Source organism: Rutilus rutilus (genome assembly GCF_951802725.1).
Source record: "Rutilus rutilus genome assembly, chromosome: 3".
Classification (NCBI taxonomy): domain Eukaryota; kingdom Metazoa; phylum Chordata; class Actinopteri; order Cypriniformes; family Leuciscidae; genus Rutilus; species Rutilus rutilus.
The window spans coordinates 52374102-52400511 of NC_140211.1; the positions used below are offsets into that span (position 1 = coordinate 52374102).

Consider the following 26410-nt stretch of genomic DNA (forward strand, 5'->3'; position numbering starts at 1 on the left):
GTGTGTTAAGAAATATAGTCCTTAAGTACACTTAAGTGGCCTTTTGTTTCATTAGTATGATATTATCTCCAAGTAGATTAAAAAAATACACTTTTAAGATTTGAAGTAAAAGTGCGCAATAAATACAATTAAGCACACTTCTCATATTATAAGATATGGGAAAATGGACTTCATAAAGTTTATTATACAGCAATTTACTAATATTAGCACTGCCGCTTATCTTTTTGAGCTCCCACAGATATATAAACAGTGGCATTTAGCATGTTAAATATTCTGTCCTTGTGTCTCTGATTGATTTAATCTGATTTTGCTAATGAGCATCTTGATTACCACTGACACTGCTTTGGCTCTGTGAGACTTCTAACATTGACTTACCTAAAAGTGTTGTTGTCCAGTCACAATGGAAGAATATTTTTGAGAAGAATACCTTCGGGGATATTTAAAATGGTATCTAAAGTAGAAAAAAAAAACTATGTAATGAATGGCAAGGTTTTTCAGCAATAATTAAACAACAAAACAATTCATGAAACAACAAAAGTGAAAAAGCTAACATACATAATATCAAAATATTGGTTTGGCCAACAGAATTGCCCAGAGAACACTTTACTCTGTTTAATTGCAATTAACATGCAGTTGAGTGTCCGAAAACATTACATTCAGTTTGCACTGAATTATATTTTTTATTGCATATTATTTCTGAAATAAATACTCTTTTTAGAAATATGCAGGGCATTTCCTCCGAGGAGGCAAGGGAGGCAGTGCCTCCCCCCAAAAAATGAATGTGAAAATAATCCATATCACAAAAATTAAACAACTCACATATTACAAAATGTGACATTAAAAGTGTATAAATCACGGTTTTCTATAGTAACACTGTCCAACAGCGACACCAGCAGGTAAAGTTACAGCGGGACACTGCGTCTCTCGTGCCTCCCCTGAGACCATTGATTTTTAGCAGACCCCATGCAGTGGGTTCAGTGGGGGGTCATTAAGAATGAATGAGGAAATGTCATCTGAGAGGAGGCAATGCCACCATCGCGCTCGTATGATATGATTGATTCATGCGACAAATCCTGCCTCTTGTCTGTCTTCTGCTTTTGCTAATCAGCTAATGGGAAGACTAATTAAAAAGTAAGTAAACAACACAGACAGCCACTTAGCCATCATCGCTTTGTCACGTCAAAATCAAACTTGAAATGGCATGAAAATAAATTGACTATTAGAACAGCTGAACTTCAGTTCACAAATGAAACATATTGTTTAAATTATTACTGTTTCATAACTAAAGTTGTTTTTGAAATAAATGTAAAAATGCTTAAAAACTCTACTTTGATGAGATTATACTTGGTTTTAATAAATAGAACATTAATAATATTGTTAATGTAAAAATACAAAATAGAATTGCATTTAGTTTCTTCTTTAATGTAATGCAGCTAATGTTTATTTAACCAGGAAATGTGGGGTGGGGGTAAATAAACTGTGAGGACTTTGCCTCTTCATTTCAGAACACCACTGCACGCTACTTCAGGTGTAGCATGTTTTTCACAAAGTTGAATACAACGTTTTTAATACGTACTTGAAACGTATTTGTATGTGGTGCGTTGCTTTCCAGTGACGGTTAAACCCGCGTGCAAGTCAAGAACAGTTCCTCTCCTTTAGTCTCTGAAGGATGACGCCGAAAAGAGGGCCGGACTCCAGATGTTGTGGATTTACACCCACCAAAGCCAGCCTCCGATATCTCACTGAACAAACTGGACTTCTCTCACACTGGAGGACCGCTGCAGGAGGACCATGGGCACGGGGGAGTTTGTGTGCGTGACGCTGCGTGGCGGCGCGCCGTGGGGATTCAGACTCCTCCAGAACGCGCAAGACCCTCAACATCCTCTCCAGGTGCTTGAGGTGAGACTATAGGCTACTATTGTGATGATGAGGACGCAGTTTTTAGTACCTGTTGGCAGAGGACCTGATGACGCTGATGGATATCCATAGTTTTGGCTATTACCATTGTAGGCTAGCTGTTTCTCCTATTTATCTCATTTGGAGGATTTAAATGCTATAATAAAGCACACAGATGCCCTTTCACAAGACCCTGGTGGTCTTAGCTTTAGTAGGGTTTTGGGCACTTTTAGCTGGATAGACTAAATCAGCGTGGACATACTGAGATTAAACCAGCAAACCAACCTAGGCTGGCTTAAGCAGTTCTTTTCATCAGGGTGAAAGTTTTCTGAAGTTGATGTTAGGCAACATGAAAGTTTTGGTGATACAGTCTTGGATAAAGGTGAGTTTAAAGTACATTTGAGAATATGTGGAAGATAATTGGCTGGTCCTTAGAGTTGTCTACAGTGTATGGCCATGGATGAAGGTTTTATATATAAATATAGTTCTTCTCTTATTTAGGAAATAACACAAAACAATGTCTGTCTTTGATGGATATGGGCAATGCTGTAAACAGATTCTTGCATAATGACAACATATCTTAGTGGCCACCCGCTGAGTTCAAAATCGGCAGTTGTTTTGATAAATGTTCACCGCCAAAGTTGTTTTTCTTTAGCTGAATTTTACAGGGAGATCTGTGCTGTGCAGTCTCTGCCTGTCCCAGACTTCAGCAAGGGTCCTTATATGGTCACAGCAAAGCTAACAATGTTTGTTGGCCAAGTACATGGTATCTGTCATCACTCCCATAGAAATCAAGAATCTAAACTGTTAGTATTGAGAGGCTGGAATCATCTGTTGATCTTTTTTACTATCGAGGAAACGTTGATTTAGTGATAATGAGCGTTAGTAAAACTTATTTTCTTATATCAGCAGATTTTGTGAGTGTCAAATTAGAATATATGAATATTCTGACTGTTCTCAACACGGTCTCTGACCCTGCATGTGGAGACAAAGACATACTGTATGTTTTTACTCAAAATTATTTACGTTTAAAAGATCTTCAAAGGCATGAAATAGTATTTAAACTATGTTTAAAGGGATAGTTCACCAAAAATGTACAATGTTGTTCCAAACCTGTATGAGTTTCTTTCTTCTGCTGAACACAAAAGAAGATATTTTAAAGAATGTTGGTATTGGTAACCAGAGAGTTGATGGACCCCATTGACTCCCATAGTACTATGGAAGTCAATGGCTGCTGTCAACTGTACATTAACTAATGTCGTTCCAAACCCGTAAGACTTTAGTTCATCCTGAAACACAAATTAAGATCTTTTTGAGTTTTCTGACCCTCCATTGACAGCTACGCAACTACCACTTTGACGCTTCAAAAAGTTCATAAAGAGATTGTAAAACTAATCCATGTGAATTGAGCGGTTAAGTCCAAATTTCCTTAAGAGACACGATCGCTTTATATGATGAACACATTAACTTTAGGCTTTTATTCACCATAAACAGAAGCTCAACCGAACCTCATTGGTTCTTGCTGAAGCTCAACTGATGTGTGAGTTGATGAATGTTTACATGTGAATATAATAGCCTAAATCAAATCTGTTCATCACATAAAGCGATCGAGTCTCTTATCATATCGACACAAGGGTGAGTAATTAATGACAGAATTGAACTATCCTTTATACAGCACACTTGGAACACCGCTCGCCCTAATCGGATTAGAGGACCGGAACTTACTCTTGCATAAAAAATACAAATAGATGTTTTCCAACTCTGTCTCCAGCAAATGTAACTGATAATACACCAAAAGAAATACTCTGGTAAATGTAGCTACTGTATAGGTACAAGAACTGACAGATAATTGACAATAACAGTCAAGACTTGAGTCTGGGGTCACCTAGTGGTCATTTTGGATGATCAGTGTTCCTGGCCAGTGGAAAAATAGTTAAGCAATCATTTCTTTGTCAGCTGAAAAGCTCATTTATGTGTAACTCCATAAAGTGTTTTGCGCAAAATATAGACATATTTTACAATTCAGTAAACCAGAAATAGCCATTAGTATGGCCCCTAACAGGCTGGTTTTAGTATAGACTCCCACACTTTAGCTTTGGCAAACTCCTAATTAGCAAACTTTTGACTATACACAAGTTAAAGGAGAACTCCGGTCAATTTTAACATTGAGCTCATTTTTTTGTACATTTGGAGTGCTGTCAATACAGAGAACAACGACAAAAATCGGTGTTGCCTACACCGAGTTATTCTATTTTTTAAATTTGCACCCTATTGACTTCAATGGGGCAAGTAGTAAGCCTGCTTTTTAGCCTCTTAACATCCTTTAAGTGTCATTACAAGTGCACAGAAAATGTGAGTGATTCCTTCCGAGTGAACACGGGTGGATCTGACTGCAGTAGATGTTAGAGATATTAATAAAAATGAAGTTAATTCAGCCAGCGCTCATACCTTTGTTTACATCCTGTTTTCGGTGGAAGGCCATAGTAGTCGATTGTCGAGTTCACGCGCGTGATCATAGGTACTAAACCTATGCGCGTGAACTCGACAATCGATTACTATGGCCTTCCACCGAAAACAGGATGTAAACAAAGGTATGAGCGCTGGCTGAATTAACTTCATTTTTATTAATATCTCTAACATCTACTGCAGTCAGATCCACCCGTGTTCACTCGGAAGGAATCACTCACATTTTCTGTGCACTTGTAATGACACTTAAAGGATGTTAAGAGGCTAAAAAGCAGGCTTACTACTTGCCCCATTGAAGTCAATAGGGTGCAAATTTTAAAAATAGAATAACTCGGTGTAGGCAACACCGATTTTTGTCGTTGTTCTCTGTATTGACAGCACTCCAAATGTACAAAAAAATGAGCTCAATGTTAAAATTGACCGGAGTTCTCCTTTAAACCCTCATAAAAGTATAGCTGGCAAAGAAAGCTTCTGTTTTTTGTGTCATTATAATTTTAAAACCTTTAAAATAAATCTCTACTGGAGAAATGCAGTGTACCCACAGAGCCTTGACTCATAAATCCGAGTGAAACTATTGTTTGTCTATTCTAATTTATATATTTTAGGACTGCATAATTAAACAATAAGCAAACATGCTGCTAAAATAACTTCTAAACTTATTTGGGATGTACATGTTGATGAATAATATGGTCCTTGTTTTAATTAATCTATCACATCTCTTCCCCCTCACTTTAAATATTAATCATGCATTCCAGTATAGCTGTAGGTTGTCATCGAGTTTTCAATGAAAACGTCCATTTCATTGTTGACAAGCAGAGGACATCCCAGAATGTTCTCAGAACTTTTGCTAACGTTCTGGCAAGGTTCTTTCGAAGATGTATGAATAAACAGTAATGTTAATAGAACATTCGTTCAAGTTATCTGGTCTTTAACAATGTTCTCAAAATGTTAGCACATAAAATTGATTTCTTTTTTTTTTTTAAGCATTTTTCATGCATTCATCTTTTAAATGTTTCAGAATTTTCAGAGACCATTAAAAAATTAAATTGAAGGTAAATCTCTCACAAGTTTAACCTTAGTATTAAAATACACATATCCTGAAGCATATCTGATACCTGATATCTTTTGTTATTTAAAATGTGTGTGTTTTTTTTTTTTTAAAGCATTTGATAACAAGGATTTTTCTGTGAGGTTGTTGACATATGTGAGCTCGCCCTTTTAGCTTAGCAGTCAAATACTTGCCTGCGCTGTCATGAGAGAGATTGAGCTGAACGTTCACAGATACGTGCTTCCATCTTTGTGGACTGACCCCATGCTCCTCTAAGTCATCTGGAAGACATAACTTGTACTTGACTCATCTAAGAGCAAACTCGTCGGCAGAGAAACATGCCTAAAAATGTATGTTAACATAAAGCTGATAAATACTGTTCATGATGGACGGCTGTTCAGTGTGATGCATAATGGTGTTCAACTGAGTATAAAATATGTTATGCTCTTTGTATGCATGTCAATAGTCATTATTTCCGTACCCTTGTGAAAAAGAAGCACACTTTAGCATTCCTGTTAAAAGACTTCTTATGTAAATAAAGTTTTACTTTAAAGTTCACATTAAATCATTATGGTTTAATGACCTTTTGTTGTTCTTTAAAGAAGTAGCCTACACTAATTTTGATGTGTTGACTACTAAAAAAAAACACATGTAAATTAATTGCAACTTAATTACATATGTGTAATTGCAAATGCTGTATATTTAATTTTCAATAGAAATGACATTAAAGTATATTTTAGTTTATAAATGCTTGGCAATACACGTTATCCTTATTTCAAAGCCAATAGAACTAATTATGAAATTGCATATAAAGATGTACTAAAGTTCTATTTAAGTGAGTCAAAAAGCTCTCTGAACTTCAGCTAATTGCATTTAATATATATAACTATAACACATTTTAATTTAATTGCAATCAAACGGGTGGGATAATGCCCTTTTTACAAGATGTAAAATAAGTCTTTAATGTTCCCAGGGTGTGTATGTGAAGTTCTAGCTCAAAATACCCCACAGTTATTTTTATATAGCATGTTAAAGTTGTCACTTTTTGAGGGTGAGCAAAAACGCACCATTTTTGTGTCTGTCCCTTTAAATGCAAATGAGCTGCTGCTCCCAGTACAGGGGGCGGAGCTTCAAGAGCTTGTGTCCTTTTACCTCACACAGACATGCACTGGAAATTTCAAAAACCTTTAGCCTTTTATGTTCAAACCGGAGTCAGACAATGATGGAGAAACTCGAGAAGAAGTGACAACATGTAGACAACATTTCTGAATGGTTAGTTGGTGAATTTATGTAGCTTATGTGTAGCATATTCTGTCTTGATAATCTATAAATCGCGTTCCCGGGGGCGGGGTTTATGTAAATTTTAGGGTTAGTGATGTCACTAAGCCGGGAGGAATGTTGTGTAGTCCTTACCAGCCATTTGTTGTAGTCCTTAAAAAAGAAATTTCCTTAACAGAAAATATCTCCCTTTGCTTTGAACTTTGAGCGTTGTAACTTTTTTGTAACGTTTGCAACATTACACACTAAATAAAGTTAGAAAAGTGAAATCATATTCAACCACCCCTTTAACATTCAATTAAGTGTCTGAAAACATATTCAGTTTGCACTTAAGTATTCTTTTAAAATATATTAATTTGACTTTATTACAAAAGTGCACCTTTTAAAAGTTTACTTAAGTGACCTTTTGCTAAATTAGTATTATATTATCTGCGAGTACAATTTTTTAAGTGTACTTTCAAGATTTCAAGTATACTACAAGTGTGCATTCAATACAATAAAGTAGGGTATTTATGCATTAATGTGTGTTATGTTTATATCACAAATAATAGACATGCAGTAATTTATCATTTGCATGCTTCATAAATTGTATATGCTGTACCGCATTGTTACACAATGGTAAAAATCTTTAGTTTGCTTTTTTATTTTGTCTTCTTGCACATGGATCTTTTGGCATATGTAAGGGGCTACAAAAGGGACCAATGTGAGTTCATTACAAGTACAGATTGATACAGTCTCTTAAACATGCACCTACATAAATATTTTCATAACGAAGCGTTGGAAGGCTTTCAGAACTCTGTAATAAAGAGTAATGAGCTGGATTGAACATTACAGCTGGATTCACTCCTGTGTGCTGCGGTAAACTGCTACCTAACTTACCCATGCAACACAAGTTTATGAAGTCCAGATAATGTGGATTTAACAGTCTTTGGACCACCGTGGTTCATTTTACCTGAAATATCTGTTGGAAACACTGAAAGATAATTGCTGTAAGCTGTGGGAGACCAGAAGCTGAGAGGCATGAAAACTTTCCAGCATGCTGTGTTTACTGTATGGGAAGAAAACTAAAGTAATTGTGCTTTTGACTTTCTCTTCCAAAATTTTCTGCCAAATAATGTTTGATTACAATCTTTGAGTAACAAATGCACTATGACACAAGCAGCCTTGCTTTCAAACAAATGAAAATAAGAATGCTTATGGTTTGAAGCCGCAGTTTTTTAAGACTTACTTTTTCACAGATTTCCTGCTTTACACACTCACCCGTTTCACTTGCGTGAACTAACATTCTTATAAGATAAAAAAAAAACATTTTGTCTCAGTTTTCTCTCTTAGTGTGTACTGCAACTGTATCTAATGCTTGTTTCCGCCATGAAAAAAAAAAAGAAAAAAAAAAGTTCATTGCGACTTTTTATCTCAGAAAATCCAATCTGAGAAACGGGGGGGGGGGGGCAATATTAGTCACCTAAGGTTATTAGGTAGAAAAGGCCACTTAAAGACAGTTTATTTTCATGGCTGTTTCTCAGCACACACAGTACATTTAGTAAAAAGTGCACTTTGTAATAATGTCAAATTAAAAGATTTACTTTGTTTTTTATGTTTTGTCATACTTTAAGGTACACTTATTTTGATGCGTTGCCTAACATAAAGCATACATAACATAATGTTATTAAAAGCAGTTAGCTGCAAATAAGTTTGTTTTTTGACCCACTTAAGTACATCTTCATATGTAATTTCAATATTACTTCTATTGTCTTTGAATTATGGTTCAAGTACTGCAGCATGTATTGACAAGGATTTATGGTAAACTAAAATATACTTCAGTGTTATTTTTTATTGAAACTTGTGTCATGTATTTAAATATAACATATAACATTTGTAATGTTTAAATTAAAATGTAGTGTTTAAAAGCCTATTAACTTTAAATGTAATATCGAATAACACACTACTACTAAAAGTTTAATCAATTACTTTACATGTGCTTTAGTATGTTAGTCAACGCTTCAAAATAAGTGTACTGTACGTCTTTAAAGCAAAGGTCACAAGTACAATTGCTAGCTGGTTCTTTCCCCTCCTTTTTTGGATGAGAAGTGCTGTATTCTTGTCCATTTGAGCAGTGATTATATCGTCTCTGTCCCTCTGAAAAGCCCTTATACGGTGACCAGAGCTGTCTCCCTTACAGCTTCATAACAATCCCACAACAGCTCCATGGTTTTATTCAATTAAAGAACCTTCAACTTTAAACTGGCTGGGCATCATGCCAATGGCTTTAAAAGGCTTGAGGATTGTTTGTGTGCAAAATATTATGATTGAGTAGCCAGATTTTTAGGCCACACCGTTAATGAATTTGCATAGTAAATATGAGTGTGTGATGTTTTCAATATTTACACCATAATGTATTGTAAAGCTACAGAGAGCCAGCTGTGTTAATGAAAAATGTTTCACTCTGTGGCCGTGTTGTGCGATTTGGACATATATTTATAGGCATACAATTTAGTCTAAATATTCAAGAGAAGACAAACCTCTAAAGACAGAACATTTCAGCATAATTGTGGTTAATCACAGTTATTGTGGCAGGTTTGTGAGTCTCGAATATGTTAATGTCACTACGACCATTTACTTTTCATCTAAGAATAATAATATATGAAACGAGTTGTCTTTTACTGACTGGACACTGCCCTCTAGTGTTGATTAATAGGTAATATACTGTCTTCTAAAGACAGTAGGCCCAGCATTTTCGAGCATGTTGTTTTGAAACTGGATTTTTTTTTTAAATATGCTTTTTAATAAGGCAATCAAAAATTATTATTGCATTAGTGTCATCTGTTTACTGATGCCCAGGACCCAAGAGTGTGCAGCTTATATAAGCTATAGTATAGGCTATATAGTACTTATCATTATAATGTGAACTGCCTTATTATCACCAAAGGTGTAGTTTCTTACAAAGTTTATTGACGTGATAAAATGTTGAAAATGTATGTCTCTTTTCTCAATTTTTTTGTTTGAGAATGTGATTTTATGAGCTAGAAAAGCTTAGGCTAGATAGGAGAGGGACTCGCCTGTGTAAAACAACGTAGTCAAACTGTTGTTAGATATCGATTACAGTAAATCACCAACTGTAAATGCAATTGATGCCAAACTAACTCAACAAATTAAGTTAGTTTTTCTCTAACAATACAATTTGTTCTAACAAAGCTGCCACCTGTTTCCCCATAAAACGGTTTTTTTTTTTATTTTGTATTATTAAATCGTGAAACCTAGTAGGCTAAGTGACATCATTGGGACCCTTTCTACAGCATGATAGGCAGACAATAAAGAACATTTATAACCTTAAAGTCGCCATGAAATGGAAGTCGCGATAGTCTTGTTTTGAGTGAAATGGCTTCTTGGACAAGAAAAAGTGTAGGGCGGGACTTGATTTTGTCTGTGGATGGTTGTGGTTTGCAATTGGTCAATTTCGTGTGAGTGACAGGTTGTCACGCCAGTAAAGATGTCATCAGAGAAGAGAAGATAAGTCGCTTAATTTTTTTATTAAATATCGAGCACATAAATTAATAATAATAACAATAATGTGCATGGATAAGTCATTATTATATTATTATTTGTCATAATAAATACTACAATATTCCATAAAAATATATATATATATATGAATTGTACATTTTGATTTCATGGTGACTTAAGATATAGCTAACTCAAGCATTCTTATCAAATCAAACAATTTTCTGTTGTACAAACCTGAAATGGAATGCAAATGTGTTTATTTATTTATTTTGGCCTGAGCAGCTGTGTGCGCATGCCTGGTGAGTTGCGACATTACTGAGGTTTAAAATAACTAATCTCACAGTTCCTGATTGAAATTGCTCAGTATAAATGATGCCCTCAGGAGGCATGACATGACATCTGTAGTTTCAGGATCTTAGGCGATTTATCATAGAAGTTTATTTTAGGTGAAGGTATTTTATCAGTGGTAGATGGTCATAAATAGATTTGTTTTCATAATGCTGCCATTATACTTATAATGCAAATGTTTGAATAAACAAGGTCATTTTAGGACTTAATTATTCTGTTACTTTTTTTTACTCAGGTCATCCATAAGAAAATATTTAAGATTTCAGTAGTTCAATATAGAGAATTTCAGTTGCCAGCTTGTATCTTGTGTCATTGCATAAACGTTTTAATAATACCATGTGCTAAATCAAGCAATCTTAGCCGAACAATTATTCTGCTTTATGACTTGACCTTATAGTTGAGAGTTGATTTGTGATGCACTTAAAGTTACAGATAGGCTGATATTAAATCTAACGTTGAAGTGTCTCTGCTTCTGTATGCAAGGTTTATGGGTCATAGACCTGCTCTGGCCTGTAGCACTGTTTAGTCAGTTGACATGCAGCTGTTGTGATGCGTAAATTAGAGGCTCTTGGTCTAAATTAGGACACACTGTCTATGAACCAAGGATGGAGTTATAGTTCTTTATTTCATCCAATATGAACAGTATTATGTGCACATTGTTTTACAAATACACACTCGCACACATTGGGTTTTCATGTTTTATTGGGACTTTCCATAGACATAATGATTTTTATTCCGTACAAACTGTATATTCTATCCCCTAATCCTAAAACTACCCATCACAGAAACCTTTTTAGATTTATATAAACAAAAATGTATAAGCTCTTTTCCTCATGGGGACCAAAATAATGTCCACACAAGGACAAGAATTTCAGATATTGCCATAACGTAAGGTTCACCTGATTCACACACACATACATACAACCAGTTCACCAGTATTAGTGTTTGAGTGTAAAAATGTGTTTTTGTCTTTTTAAATCAGTATATTTTTTTTCATGAAAACAATTTATTTATTTATTATGAAATGTATTTCCTCTTCTTAATTATATGCGTACATTAAGCTACTACTCAAGTAATTATTTTTGTACTCAAATAACATTCTAAAAGCACTTTTTTATGTGCATTGCAATGTCTACATAACCTTAGGTTTATGTTACATTATATAGTTTTAATTGCTAAAGCTACCCTTTAATAAATATGTGATATTTCTTTCTTCTAGATAGAGGATGGTAGTCCCGCTGCCCTAGCTGGATTGTGTGAGAATGATGAACTGGCATCAGTGAATGGAAAGCCTTGCTCTAACCTCAGTCTCTCAGATGCTATTGATCTCATTGAAGCCTCTGCTGACTGTCTACAGCTGCTTGTCAAAAGGTATTTTATTACTTGGGCAAATGTTCCTTGATGCACTATGGTTGATTCTTTACTTGTTTCAATGTATTGCATCTTTTATTTGTGCGATATGAGATTTTTAGTCTAGCAAAAAGGATTTAGGCCTTGCTTTGGTCTTTTCATTCTAGAAGCATTAGAGGTTAATGCAGTATTTACTCCTCACCTCTTTTGTCACTCATACTAGACTGATTGTGATGCATTAAATTGTATCATTATTCGCATTTTATAGCATCGGTAAAAAGTCTTGTTTATGACTGTCTTGACCCTTTGAAATAACAGACGTACTAAATCACCCACTGTGTACTACAAAATCACTCACCTAGATTAATGTAGATTTATAAAACACTAATACATGATTCACAGAAAATTGAATGATTCACAATTTTAACTAAAAGTTAAGATAATTTTCTTAGTTTCAATCAATGATTTGCTTTATAAACAAGTAGACGGATTAACTGCAAATAACATGATTTTACGACTTCTCCCTGCAGATGCTGTAGTCAACCTCAAGAGAGCCTTGAAGTGGTTAGTACCACTTTTCGGATCCCATCTCCATCCAGGCTTCATCCAGACCCTCAGAAACTATACATCTCTGAGTCCCAGGATGAAGCATATTATGGGGAAACAGACAGCGATGGGGAGTTTCCTGTGGGGACTCGATTGGTCCGGACGCAAGTTCAAATACCTGCTTCTAGGAATAAAGGTAGAGGCACCTATGCCCAGGGTGGTGGAGACACCAGTTTGGATGTAACCCCAGGATCTGTGGTCGAATTGCAGCTCTCGCTCTCCAAGACCACCCTGGAAGAGCCAGATTGTGCTGCATTAGGCAGTGCTTGCGGATTTGTGGGAGACATCCATCATAGAAAGACGGATGAGAGCGTCAACTATACCACCACCGCATTTTCTCCAGATAGCCCTCTATATATACCCCGACAAGACCGGCAACCCCTTGGTCAGTGGGGTGTGTTGGTTAGCAAACCCCCTGCTTTGCCAAGACAGGTGGAGGTGACAGTGCAGCAGTTATCTAAAAGCAGTTCTGGAAAGGAGGGGGTAGAGGCCAGTGAACGGTTGGATTCTGGTGAGGAAGAAGGAGGGCACATTGAAGAAGCTCCCACCTCCTCTTCTGTGTCCTTTGGACTTCCCTCAGAGGAGTGGGACTCTGAATCGGAGAGGGAGGTCAACAAGCCCAACAAGCACCGGGCAAAGCACGCCAGTAAGTAACATCTGATTTTCAGTTGCTTGTTATAGCGTGATATGGTATCTGTTTGCAAAATAGCAATAATTTCTTTTTTTAAATCGTAGGTTATAAACATTGCATCAGTGAACTGACGGAGTCAGCTGTGGATTATTTGTGCTTGTAATTTCTAAAGTTATGGTTTAAAAATTTTAAACTCAATTCATGTCCAGTTTGTATGTTTCTTTTTAACCCCTGTTTAGAATTACTTTTTCTGTTATGATCTGTATTATGCATATTTTCAGTGAAGAGTATGCATAAATGTTTTGTAATACTTTAATATAAATTATTTTTTATAGATAGATAGATAGATAGATAGATAGATAGATAGATAGATAGATAGATAGATAGATAGATAGAACAAAAAAGAACATGGCAGTGATTCAATGTAGTGATGGGTGGGGGCTTGCAGGGTGACATGACTAGTAAAGTTAAGAATAAAACATGGGCATGCTAATTATGCTTGCAGAAGTGCCGTTTGACAGACATCGACATGTGCAACTCTGGCCTGTCACCCGATCCTTTAAAACTGGCCATCTTAGCAGCACTGAAATGGAAGGAGCACTCATCTATGGCTATCGCCACCTTGAGATTGGAAAGACAAGAATCAGAAATGTATCATGTTTTAGCCAAACCTATTTTGAATGGACTGACATAGTCTGGTGGGAATATGGGTCTTTACGGAACTTGTACATATATTGACTATAACAGGGCAGGGGTTTAGTTTTTTACAGCTTTTGGAGCTACACATATGGGCTTGTATTAGCAGTCTGGCACTAGCAAGTCCACACACGGCCCCAGGGCTATTTTTACTCTCTCTCTCTTTTTTTCTTTGCTGGATCTGCTATTGGCTCAGCCTCACTAACGTGCTCTAGACACATTCACAGCTGTAAATGGCTTATGTTAATGTCTGGCTGTTATACATGGATCAGAGATTTAGTTAATTGGTGAGGTTGTTATCAAATCTCTGTTTGGAGAATGATTTATTGGGTCATTGGGAATAATGTGGGTCAGGGGATAAGGAAATTCCTGGGATCCATCATTTGATTAGCGGAGAAGACACAACTCTCCTAAAATACATTTTGATACACATGTTGATACACATTGTCATGCATTGTTTCATTTTAAACAACAAAATCTCAATTGCATATATTCCCATGTATATTTTAACAAACAATTATGTATTTGGTTTCACATTAAATAAAAATAGGTTAGCGACATGGTTCTTACTTGACACTTGTATTTTGTCAGTTCAAGACCTCTCATTTGAAATGACTTGTTGGCTGCTCACATAACAGTGCTATTTATATGCTTCATATACGTTCAGTGAATTAGGCCTCCAAGACCAACCATTTGCAATATCCCTATTTTATGACCTCATCCGCCCCATACCCTTAACTCCTGCTTTTTGTGTCATTCTTAGGGCTCCGGCGCAGTGAGAGCCTTTCAGAGAAGCAGGTGAAAGAGGCCAAGTCCAAATGCAAGCGCATTGCTCTCCTGCTGTCTGCCCCTGCCCCCAACGCTAATAACAAGGGGGTGTTGATGTTTAAGAAGCATAGACAGAGGGCCAAGAAGTATACAATTGTAAGCTACGGTACTGGTGAGGACGAGCCAGATTATCAGGACGACGAAGACGACAAGGAGGAGCACGCTGTTGAGTTCACTGTTCTAGCCACAAGTGAAACAGAAATTGATGAGGATTTTTTTACCAATGCCTCTGTTCAGAAAAGCATTGTGAGCTTTGATTGGGATACCGGATTACTTGAGATAGAGCGCAAGCTTGACAACAAGCAGGATATGGAAGCACTACCTGAGACCAAGGGAAAAGGAGCCCTCATGTTTGCCCAGCGTAAACAGCGCATGGATGACATAGTAGCTGAACATGAAGAGATGAGACGTAAGGGGATCCCTGTTGAAGCGATGCAGGTGCCTGAGACACATCAAACATACCAACAAATGGAGGAACGCACTTATTTGAATGCACAAGAAACCCAAAATTACATGGATGTAAATCTACACCACAGCATATCAGCTCAAAAGCAGCAACAGCAACAACATCATCAGTACCAAGATCAGTACTATCAACAACAGCAGCTGCAACAGCAGCAGTATCAAGACTACCAGCAGCAGCTACAATACCAGCTACAGCAACAACAGTATCAACAACAGCAAGACTACCAGCAACAAAACATTTATCAAAACATCCAATCATCCAATCAGCAACAACACTTCCAACAGCAGCAAGTGCAACAGTATTCACATCATATGAATGGCACGTTCGATCAGCAAGTGCAGAACGAAATGCATGCTTCAGTCACAAACAGAAGTGCCAAACCATTTTCAATTCAAAATAGAGTGGCCGCTCCATTTTCCTCCCCCACAAGTGCAGATAATCTAGAGCAGTCTGGGTGTTCATTGGGACAAGGTGAACAGATTGCTTCCCGTGATGAGCGTATATCTGTGCCTGCTATCAAGACTGGTATCTTGCAAGATACCAGGAGGAGTGTCAATAAACCTATGTTCACTTTCAAAGAGTCTCCAAAGGTTTCACCTAATCCTGCTCTGTTGAATCTCCTCAACAGAAATGACAAGAAGGCAGGTTTTGAGTCTTGCCCAGAAGAAGATTATTTAAGCTTAGGAGCTGAAGCCTGCAACTTTCTTCAGTCTCCTAAGATGAAACACAAAATTCCACCACCAGTAGCTCCTAAACCTCACATTAACCCCGCTTCTCCCCCATGGTCAGTTCAACAAGAAACTACTGACCAACCCATCCCACAGCAAACCGCAAACAGTGTCCCAGTACCCGCAGAAGCTCCAGTCACAGAGGTTGAGACTACTCCTGCCCCTGAAACAGGGGTCCCAACCATGTCTGAAATAGAACCTACATTGGCCCCTGAATCCCAAATTATTCAACACTGTCCTGAACAGGTTGCTCCAGGAAATGCCTGGAAACAACCAGAATCTCAGATGGACCCGAACCAGCAACCAGAAACCTGGAACGAGAAACAACCCCAGCTCCAAATTAATTCTGCTCATCCTGTCGCGCTACCTGTTACGCAGCCAGATCCGTCTGCCAGATCATGGGATCCAGCTCCAACTCAAGGTCATCAGCAGCTTCCAGTAAGTACTTGGGGTCCAAATGAGGTCCAATTGCAAGTCCCATCTCAAACACAGCCACAATGGATGATACAGTCTCAGGATTCTTCAGAAGTACAATTGCAAGTGCTTTCTAAAACACAATCCCAGGCTTCTTGGGTAGCACAGCCTCAAACTTCACCCCCATCCAAGCATCAACCACAGCCTCAGCCCCAAATCAATTCTTGGGTACCAAGGCCAAATCAGTCAACACCACAAGCCCCATGGTCTCAGCCCCATGAACCTGCACTGCCACCAGTTAATGTTTGGCAACAAGATCAAAATCAAGCTCAGGAACAGCCAACCTGGACCCAACAACAACAGTTCCAAGCATCTCAGTTAATGCCACATAGGGCATCACCCCCTCAGCAACAGCCACAGCCTTCTTGGGCTCAACCTCAGAGGCAGTCACAGCCCCAACCACCTTGGGTCTCTCAGGCTAAACAGCAAGAGCCAACACAGCCATTTGCAAATGCATGGACTCAACCACAGAGTTCAGTTCAAGCACAGCCTCCATGGGCTCAACAGACTCAACCACCACCTCAGCCCACAGCACCAGTGCAGCAACCCATGAATTCTTGGCCACCAATGCCAGCCCAGTCCCAACCACATCCACAGTGGGGACAAGAACCTGCTTCTCAACAACATCCTCAACAAGTAATGAACTCTTGGACACCTAAACAGAATCAAATTCAGCCTCCCTGGCCTCAGCCAATGGCACAAACTCAGCCTCAGGCGCATCCTCCATGGGCACCGAAACTTCAACAGCAGGCATCACCGCCACCTGTGAGCCAATGGGTACCACCACAATCTCAGTCTCAACCAGCTGTAAATGTTTGGGCACCCCAACACCAGCAAGGTTCAGTTGGAAACATAGCCCAAACTGCAAACCAGAAGTTGCCTCCCCAACAAATCAAGCCTTGGAGTCCATCTCAGACCACTCAGGCCACTCCTCCACGACGAATGAACTCATATACCACTGGGACAAAGGTACCATCCCCTGTTCCAACAAGCAGTACTATGTCAACCTCTGGTTTTGGTTCAGCTTTCGAGATGCCAGCCTTGAGAGGGAAAGGAGCTGAACTTTTCGCCAAGAGGCAATCCAGAATGGAGAAGTACATTGTGGATTCTACCACAGTGCAGTCAAATAAGGCAAGACCATCTTCACCTTCTCCTTCTATGCCAAATTCCTTTAAATATTCACCAAATTGCCGGGCTCCCCCGCCTTTGGCATACAATCCGATTCATTCACCCTCATATCCACCAGGTGCTATCAAGCAGCCTCCCCCCTCTAGCTCTTCAACAACAAACAAGAACAAAAGCAAAGAGAAGGGAAAACCTGCCCCGAAACCTCTTCATGTTCTTGATGTCATGAAACATCAGCCCTATCAGCTGAAATCCTCCCTTTTCACCTATGGCCCAGCAGCAGAGAAACTTGCTGCAGAAAAGGAGGCAGCTGAAAAGCTAGCTGCTCAAAAAGCAGCTGAAGCCCAGGCCCAAATTCAAGCCCAAGCACTAGGTGCTCCAAATCAAAACCAGCAATTGACATTTAATCAAGGTCCTCCCCCTTATGGTTTTATGCCACAGCAGGCCCAGCAACCCTATGGAATGGCTGATCAGTCACCTATGCATGATGGCCTTTACCACCAAGTCCCTCCTGCTACTTACCAGCCTGTCCAAAATGCTTATCAACAACATCCTCATCAAGTCCCATTTCAACAAGAATACAACCCCCAACAAACTTACCAACAACCTCCTTTAAATCCTTACCAACAAGCGCCAAGTCCTCCCTACCAACAGCCCTCCCCACCCTCCTATCAGGCAGGTCCTAATCCAGTATATCAAGCCGGACCTGCATTGGCCTACCAACCAGCCCCTAGTTCTTATGTTGTGCCATCTTTCCCAGTAGCAGCCAGGGCTGACTCCACTTCAGGAGGCAGTATTACTGCTGCTCCAAAGCCCAAATTTTCAGCCAAGAAGAGTGCGGCTCAGGTGTGGAAGCCAAGCACTGCTGAAAAATAGATATAGTGATATAGTTTTTCTCCTAGTGTTTTTACCTTAAGAACTAAGGTAAAAACAAGAACTAAGCTAAGATTCAGATACTTTTTGTAGAACATATCCAACTTCCAAACCAAAATATTGTTTGTTACAAATTACGTTTAAGATATGTCAAATAAGCAACAAAGAAGAGGGCATAGACATTTCAAAATGACATCACATGATGTTAGAATAATGCTCTGATTTATACTGATATTTTATAGCCTGTCTTGCAACAGGTAAAAAGCTCTTGTACTTAGTCAGCTCAAAAACAACTAATTAAATGTGTTAGACAATTTTTGTCAAAGGGAATCAGTGTTGAGTGTGAGTTTGAGAAGAGAAACATGGATGCTTAATGTTGGGAAAATTATGGCAGGTGAAAAAGAGAGATAGATATAAGGGTCTGTTATGAGGGCTACTGAGTAACTGATTTGCAATACAACTTAAGGATGTAACCCAGCAAGCAATTTTACATTTAAAAGACGTCTAATAGCCGTCCAAACACAGCCCTGACGTCTAGGCTAAAACAAGGCAAAATTTGGGCTGTCAGTAAAAACGTAATAGACTTTAACCATAGCCCAAGAATAGACGCAAAGGCTGCGCATAGAATATGTCAAAGAAATGAAACCAAATAACTTTTAATCACAGTTGACTTTGCTTACATGATGGAATATCATACATCGCGCACAAGTTACTCTAGCAAAAACAACATGTAACCAAATTCAAGGTTATTTTGGCTAGAAGTTGGCCAGACTCTATCGGGTCTAGTTAACCTAGACGGTGAAATGACGGCTATTGCTTGCTGGCAATCCTTTAAAAACCAATTATTATATAATCATATTTAAAATGCATAAAAGGATTTGCAGTATCAACTTTCACACAAGCATATGTGTATATGATAATATTTTACAATACCTCAGTTGACAGACAGAAATAAATATATGAACAGTTCAATGATATTTGGAATATGCAAGTAAACAATGTATTAACTTCTGGCTAACAGTGCAAGGAGATACTGTATAACAGAGAGATAATGTATTATGGTGGAGGTTCAATCATCTCTCACCTTCTGAGAAAAAACACTGTTATATTTCTAAATTGTAATTAATGTTTTAGACTTTCTTCATAAAAGAAGAAATGAATGTACTCAGTATGTGAGTTTTTTCAAGTAGGTTGAATAATGTCACTGTTTCAATGTTTAACAGCTGGTACATAGTTGGAGAGCTATTCATTTTTACTTTTTATGAAGATAAGTAGCCTTTATGTAGAATCTTGTTTATTTTTTGAGGGAGGAATTTATGTTAAGGTTTTTTTTTTTTTTTTTTCATCAGTTCAACTAGAACGTCAAATAAAACAGATATAAGAAGTGGACGAGTTCTAAAACTATTTATTTTTAGTTTGACTGCTGTCTTCTGTTCTTTTTGCTGTCTTCTGTTCATTTTTTTGTGTGATATTTTCTTCATAGTACACTATTTGTAAAATGTACCGTGCCATTAAAATCACTATTTCAGTTTTGTTTGTTTGTTTTTGCATGCACCATCTTTCTGAATCACTTCGAAGCACCAATCACTTCCATCTTGCCAATCTGCATTATTTTTCCACCTCACTATTCTCTGCTTTCATAATTCTTTTCAAAGTATCTTTCAGTAGTGGTCAGTTTAAATAAGGTAAGTAAAGACTTAACTTCAATCATTTTTAATCATTACAGATACTTTTTTAATACAAGAAATAAAAGTCAGTAGATATTTTAATGGAAAAATGTTCATAAAACATTTCTTAGGTTTAATCATTCAATTCAGTTATACATTTTATTTACTTAATACCACCAGTTACTTTACTGTAGCTTATTTGTGAACGTGATACATTTTGTTACAATTGAACCCTCAATCCTTGCTCTCCCACAATGAAGGTAGATTACATTTAACATAAGATCCTTTCAGATATGTAATTTTATAAATCCAGATATTTTTCTAGGTGTATATGAAATGATATGTTCTATTATTATTTACATCCTATTCAATCCTTCTTTCAAAAGTTTTATTTGCAGTAAAGTGATATGTTTCTAATCAATCATTTGACAGCCTAAAATAAGTACGACCTAAAGGCAAGCCGTGAGTATTGTTCTAAATTTAAATCTGTGTTGCATCATACTTTCAGGAGCTAAGTAAGACGTACTTCATAATTGGGGAAAAGTGGAAATGATATGAATGAATGCCCTGCAAGGCCTGCTCCAGGAGCTATATTTGGAGAAATGTGATCTCTGGTCCCATGACTTAAACGCAGAGGAGGAGAGCACTTTGCCTCATGGCACCTGTCACTTTTATATCACTTTAGACTTATTCATTTATGTTTTTTATACAAAGTCAGAGACTAAATGAAAATGTGTAACAGCAACACCGATATATTTGTCAGCATTAATCCAGTCATTACTGGCATTGAACATTCAACCACTGAAACTATTCTTTATTTAACATTTTAGAAATACTGCCTTTTTAAAACAACACATTCAATTAATTTTACAAAATAAATACATTCATAATTTTGCATTTGATTTTTATGGAGCCCCTAAAGGGACATGACAATGGAAAAAAATATATTTCGCAAAAGTTTTGCATTCCCCAAAGAAATGTCTCGGTTACGTATGTAACCTTGGTTCCCTGAGTTCTAAACCTACGTGAACCGGACATCCCGTCCTGAACTGACTTAGACAGCTCTGTAATAACTGAACACTGTATTCGGTATTTAATATAGCCCCTTTCTCTAAGAGTGATAAAATCTCCTGACTCAAAGCTGAGACATCCCAGGGACACACTGTTGTGGGAAGAATCCCACTGAAAGGAGGTGGGCCTTTCCGAAATTGGATGGTGTAACCGTGCCAAACGGTATGTGATACCCACTGTTAGATCTCGGGCAGGCTTTGCCAAGTAATCCGCCAGGGACCTTAACCGTTATATTTTTGGAAACTGCCAAACCACAGGTACCAATACATCTTCTGATTGTAGAGAGCCTCTGGCGTCTGCGAAAACAGGAAGGACAATGTTAAGAGACCACATTTGATCTAATCAATATAGACTGATCTCCTTGCATAGTACCCCGAGGTACCTGAGTGACGGTAAGCTCTAAAACAGGAAGCTGTCCAATCGCCCGATCGGGCATCGACAGTGGGAGCTTTGAGCGCCGTCATAAACGGGCCATGCGCACATGACCCTAGGGCTTTTTTCCGAACTCCGAAGGCTGGGATGCATGGAGTGTCTGAGGCGTTGCTTGTCGAGAGGGCTCAGCCTAAAACCGCCTGAGGCGCAATCTGCGGTGGGATGGTTAAAACTGGAGCCAGGAGGCCACGATGAGGGACCTGTCTATTGCCCAGGCAGTATGCTTGGTAGCTCTCAGCGCCAAGTCAGTAGCCCATCTGAGCTCCTTAACAGCCTCTGGAGTCAGGCCCTCTCCCTCATCCAGCTCCTTATGCAAGTCTGCTCTATAAGCTTTGAGTAAGGCCGTAGAATAAGATTTTCCGACTAAGCGGAAGTAATACTAACACGGCTTGGATGGCAGCAGGGGCCGTTACTTCCAAGTCGGAGCCGAAGAGAGTCTCTTCCATGACCGACATCGCCGCGTAACCTTGCTCCGCCATCTTGGAAACAGTGGCGAAGTTAGCGGCAGTGGGATTAGTAATGCACGCCGAAAAGGGCTGCTTCCAAGACCTTGATACCTCATGGTAGATGTCTTGGAAGAAGGGGAGAGGCTTAAGGGGCTGGGCTAGGGGTGCGGCTGGTAAAAAATCGTTAAGCACCGCCTGAGCATGCTGAAGGCCCAAACATTGCACGCATATGTCATGAGTGTCTCCTCCTGCTATGAACCTGTCACACGGATCGAAACATCTCCTATAGCTCATCGTGTCCGCTTGAGAGGAGTGAAAACTGCTCTGAAAAGTATGAACACGAGAAAACGCTTTCTTATGGGCAACAGAAGATTCGCTTCCTGAAGAAAATTAAATCTGATGAAATAGCACGTATTCTCCAGGCAGTGCTAAGCGCTACTGGCCAATGAAATGGCGTAATGGTATAAGGGCTTCAGACATTCATCACACCGAAGGTGTTCACATAGCGACGGCTATCGCAGCGTTAAGTGAACTATGAAAGGCAACCCGCGTTCCCTCGCAAAACCTTAGTGTTCTTTACAAGCAAACGCAAAGTTTCTCGGGGGAATGTAAACATTTTGCGACTGATCGCAAAGTTTCTCTGGGGAACGCAAAAAAATGCAAAATCGTTGACAAGTAATTTTCCCCCCTATATCCGTAGTATGGAACCTCTACAGCAGGGATAGGCAACTCCGGTCCTGGAGGGCCACTGTCCTGCAGAGTTTAGCTTCAGCCCTGATAAAAACTCACCTGCCTGTATCTATCTAGTAATCCTGAAAACACTGATTGCCTTGTTCAGGTGTGTTTAATTAGGGTTGGAGCTAAATTCTGCAGGACAGTGGCCCTCCAGGACCAGAGTTGCCTATCCCTGCTCTACAGTATGGAGCTTCAAAAGGGACGTGGTGGTGGAAAAAAATATGGGATGGGAGGAAAAATATCTGTATTTATACATATTTCAATACTAAAGGTTTTGTGAGCGAATGAAACGTTTCTCGGGGGAACGCAAAACATTTGCAAAAGAACGCAAAAGCATTTTTCCTCCCATACATTTTTTTCCCACCACTATGTCCATTTAGGGGCTCTGTAGATTTTAGCAACAGCATTTGTCATACTACAAACTCACTAAAATGTATCATTAATAGAATCTCATGTCTTCATGACTAGCTCATAACCAATTGTCCTTTGTTTTTGTTTTTAAAGCAAATAAGCCTAGATAGATAGCCTAGTTTTTTTTATTTAATTTTTTTATGCTAATTTTATTCATCCTGCAGAGTTGGATTTTCAAGTGAATTGTAGTAATTAGAGACCTGCACGTTCATATCTTAACCTGAAGGTGGCAGCACAGTCTTTCTGGTTAAGCTTAGTTATCTGTTCACTCAGTGTGGAAACCTGGTGGAAAATTGTTGTAGATATCCACATACACTGTATGTGGATATGTACAAAGATTGTTCAAAGTTGTAAATAAAACAAAGATTATTGAAATATGATTTACAAGAAAATACTATTTCACATTTAATTCAGTGTTACTTTCTGCTTCTTAATTAATTGTAAAATTTACTAGTGAAAATTGCTTCACCAACGTTTTTTCTGTGTAATATCAGTGATCCCCCTTTTTTTTTATCTCTCTTTACTATTGATTTGAATCTGCACCTATGATTGTTTATTCCCATGAAAACTGTTTTAAACTTATTTGTTTGCTCATTTCAGGGGCTTAGGAGCTCATCCTTGTCACCACCTGTTAGACTGTCAGCAGCAGGTCTCAGTCCAAGGTCGGTTTCCTTTTCTCCATCACCCAGATCTGCATCACAACCCTCTTCTGTTCAGCCACAGACTGCCCGGCTAGACAGGGGTCACAAGCCGCCCAGCCCGTGGGAAGCTGCCTCACGCCACCCATTGGGGCTCGTGGATGAAGCTTTTACATATCTGGACATTCAACAGTCTATTGCCTCCAACCTGCGCTATGCCGCTCAGACTAAGCTCTTACCCGAGCCCCCGGCCGAGTGGAAGGCAAAGGTTGCATATGAGCCTCCACCGAAAAACCAAAAAGACAGTTTGAGTCCATCACCTCTGACTTTTCTGTCCCCAACCAAGAGCACAGCGTCGGCACCAGCTGGTCCCGTCCCGTATGGGTCACCCTTTAGACAGTGTCAACCCCAAAGATCAATGACAGAAGCTAACCTTGGGGCTTCACAGGGTAATCCAAAGAAAATGGGGCCTCATCGACTGAGACTCTGTAAAGCCAAAGATAGCAGTTCTTGGAGAAGTTAAAAGGAGAGCCGGGAAACCCTTTTTATGCAGGTCGCGAAAGTCAAATCAAATAGGGGGGTGTTTTGAAAGTGAGAAAAGTCAAATTCTTTAGGCTACTATTGAACAAAAAGATACAGAAAGTCAGAGAAGTTGATGTTGCAGAATGAGGGTCCGTGAAAGTCAGAAGGCGGAACTATAAATGGATATAGTTTATAAAGATTATTTTTTACTACGTTTGAGTGTTACAACTGGCTTTTAAAAACTCACACTTACAATACAATAATCTAATCTAATCAAATTTTGATCAGTGAATGTGCATCCCTTGTGAAAAATAAGTAGCATACTTTAAAAAAAGGAAATAATATACTTAAAAAAATATCTACTTAAGTGCACCTAACTGCAAGTTGATTGCAATTTAATGAAAATGTGTTATAGTTAAAATTTCTATTAAATGTAATTAGCTTAACTTTAGAGTGTTTTTGACCACTTAAGTAGTCATGAAAGTGCACTCTTTTAAGGACAAAAAGGTATAGTTCACTTAAAAATTTAAATGTTGTCATTAATTACTCACCCTCATGTAGTTCCAAACCCGTAAGACTTCCGTTCATCCTTGGAAGACAAATTAAGATCTTTTTGATAAAACTTTATAAAGTTTTAAATATTAATATTTTTCTTTTTAATATTATCCATATTAAATGAGCCGTTTAGTCAAGATTATCTGAAGAGACTCGATCACTTTATATGCTGAACAGATTGAATCAGATCGTGTCTCTTCAGAAAATTTGGACTAAACCACTCAATTCATATAGCCTGGCAAGCCAGACCTACATCAAGATGTTAGGTCTGGCAACTCACCATAGACACGGCTCAATCCGAGGGGCGGGATAAACGGCTGTCTTTCAAATTCCCTCTGCACGCAATAGGACAGCGCTTCAACCAACCAGAGCGTTTTCCCAACAGCGGAGCTAACGTTACTTGATAGATTCAACTTTTGAATCTGGCCGGCAAAACTACGAACACATCTTCCTTTTTTAAGAATGACTTAAGCGCCGTTCTTTGCTCTTTTCTCAAAGAAAAACTTAACTCCAAGTCCTCCAGAGTCGCGGCCAAAGCCGATTCGAAAGCAGCCGTCATTCTTTGTTTTCAAGTAGCAGGAAACCGCCGCAACTCTGTCGTCATTATGTTAAGCCCGCCCCGCATACTCTATACACGACGTGATTGGCCTGACCCAATTTAGGTTTTTGCAGCTAGAAGGTCTATGGAGAGTTGCTAGACTACCCTGGAAGCAAAATACATTTTGCTGCCGCTAGGGTGCGTCTAGATTTCTAGGCTACAATTCATATGTATTAGTTTTACGATCTCTTCATGAACTTTTTGAAGTATCAAAGTGGTAGTTGTGTAGCTGTCAATGGAGGGACAGAAAACTCAGATTTCATCCAAATCTAATTTGTGTTCCAAAAATGAACAAAAGTCTTATGTGTTTGCAACGAAATGAGGGTGAGTAATCAATGGCAGAATTTAAATTTTGGGGTGAACTATACCTTAAGTGGCCTTTTATTTCATTAAAGGATTAGTTCACTTTCAAATGAAAATTAGCCCATGGTTTACTCACCCTCAAGCCATCCTAGGTAATAGGTGTATATGACTTTCTTCTTTCAGACGGATACAATCGGAGTTATATATATAAAAAAAAAAAGTCCTGTCCAGTTTTATAATGGCAGTGGATTGCAACCAGGTTGAAGCTCAAAAAAGTGCATCCATCCATCATAAACGAACTTTACACAGCTCTGGGGGGTTAATGCGAGTAATGCGACGTACGTACTGCTGATATTTACGCTTCGCCATGACGCACTACGTTACTTCCGACGTCACAAGTTGCGTAAGTTGCGCAGTAGGCGTAAGTAGACTGCGTTTGGCCGGAAGCTAGAATTTTACTTTGTAACGTGTTAAATATGAATATTTTTCTTACACAAACTCATCGCTTTGCTTCCGAAGGCCTTTATTAACCCCTGGAGCCGTGTGAAGTTTGTTTATGATGGATGGATGCACTTTTTCGAGCTTCAACCTGATGGTTGCAATCCACTGCCATTATAAAGCTCGGAAGAGCCAGGACATTTTTTTATGTAACTCCGATTGTGTTTGTCTGAAAGTCATATACACCTACAGTAGGATGGCTTGAGGGTGAGTAAATCAT

General features: G+C 38.6%; 1 protein-coding gene across 2 annotated transcripts; it reads left to right on the top strand.

Annotated features, from left to right (window-relative positions):
• The first annotated feature begins 1757 nt into the window (after positions 1-1757).
• synpo2a (synaptopodin 2a) lies at positions 1758-24557 on the top strand. Of its 2 annotated transcripts, none has more exons than XM_084403746.1 (5): positions 1758-1899; positions 11757-11908; positions 12418-13139; positions 14584-18287; positions 23677-24557. In XM_084403746.1, exons 1-5 carry the CDS (start codon positions 1792-1794, stop codon positions 24235-24237), a joined length of 5247 nt encoding a protein of 1748 aa, XP_084259872.1. In that variant the 5' UTR covers positions 1758-1791; the 3' UTR covers positions 24238-24557. The 2 variants fall into 2 exon arrangements, with proteins under 2 accessions (XP_084259872.1, XP_084259871.1); XM_084403745.1 differs by having other exon boundaries at positions 14584-17447.
• Positions 24558-26410: the final 1853 nt, after the last annotated feature.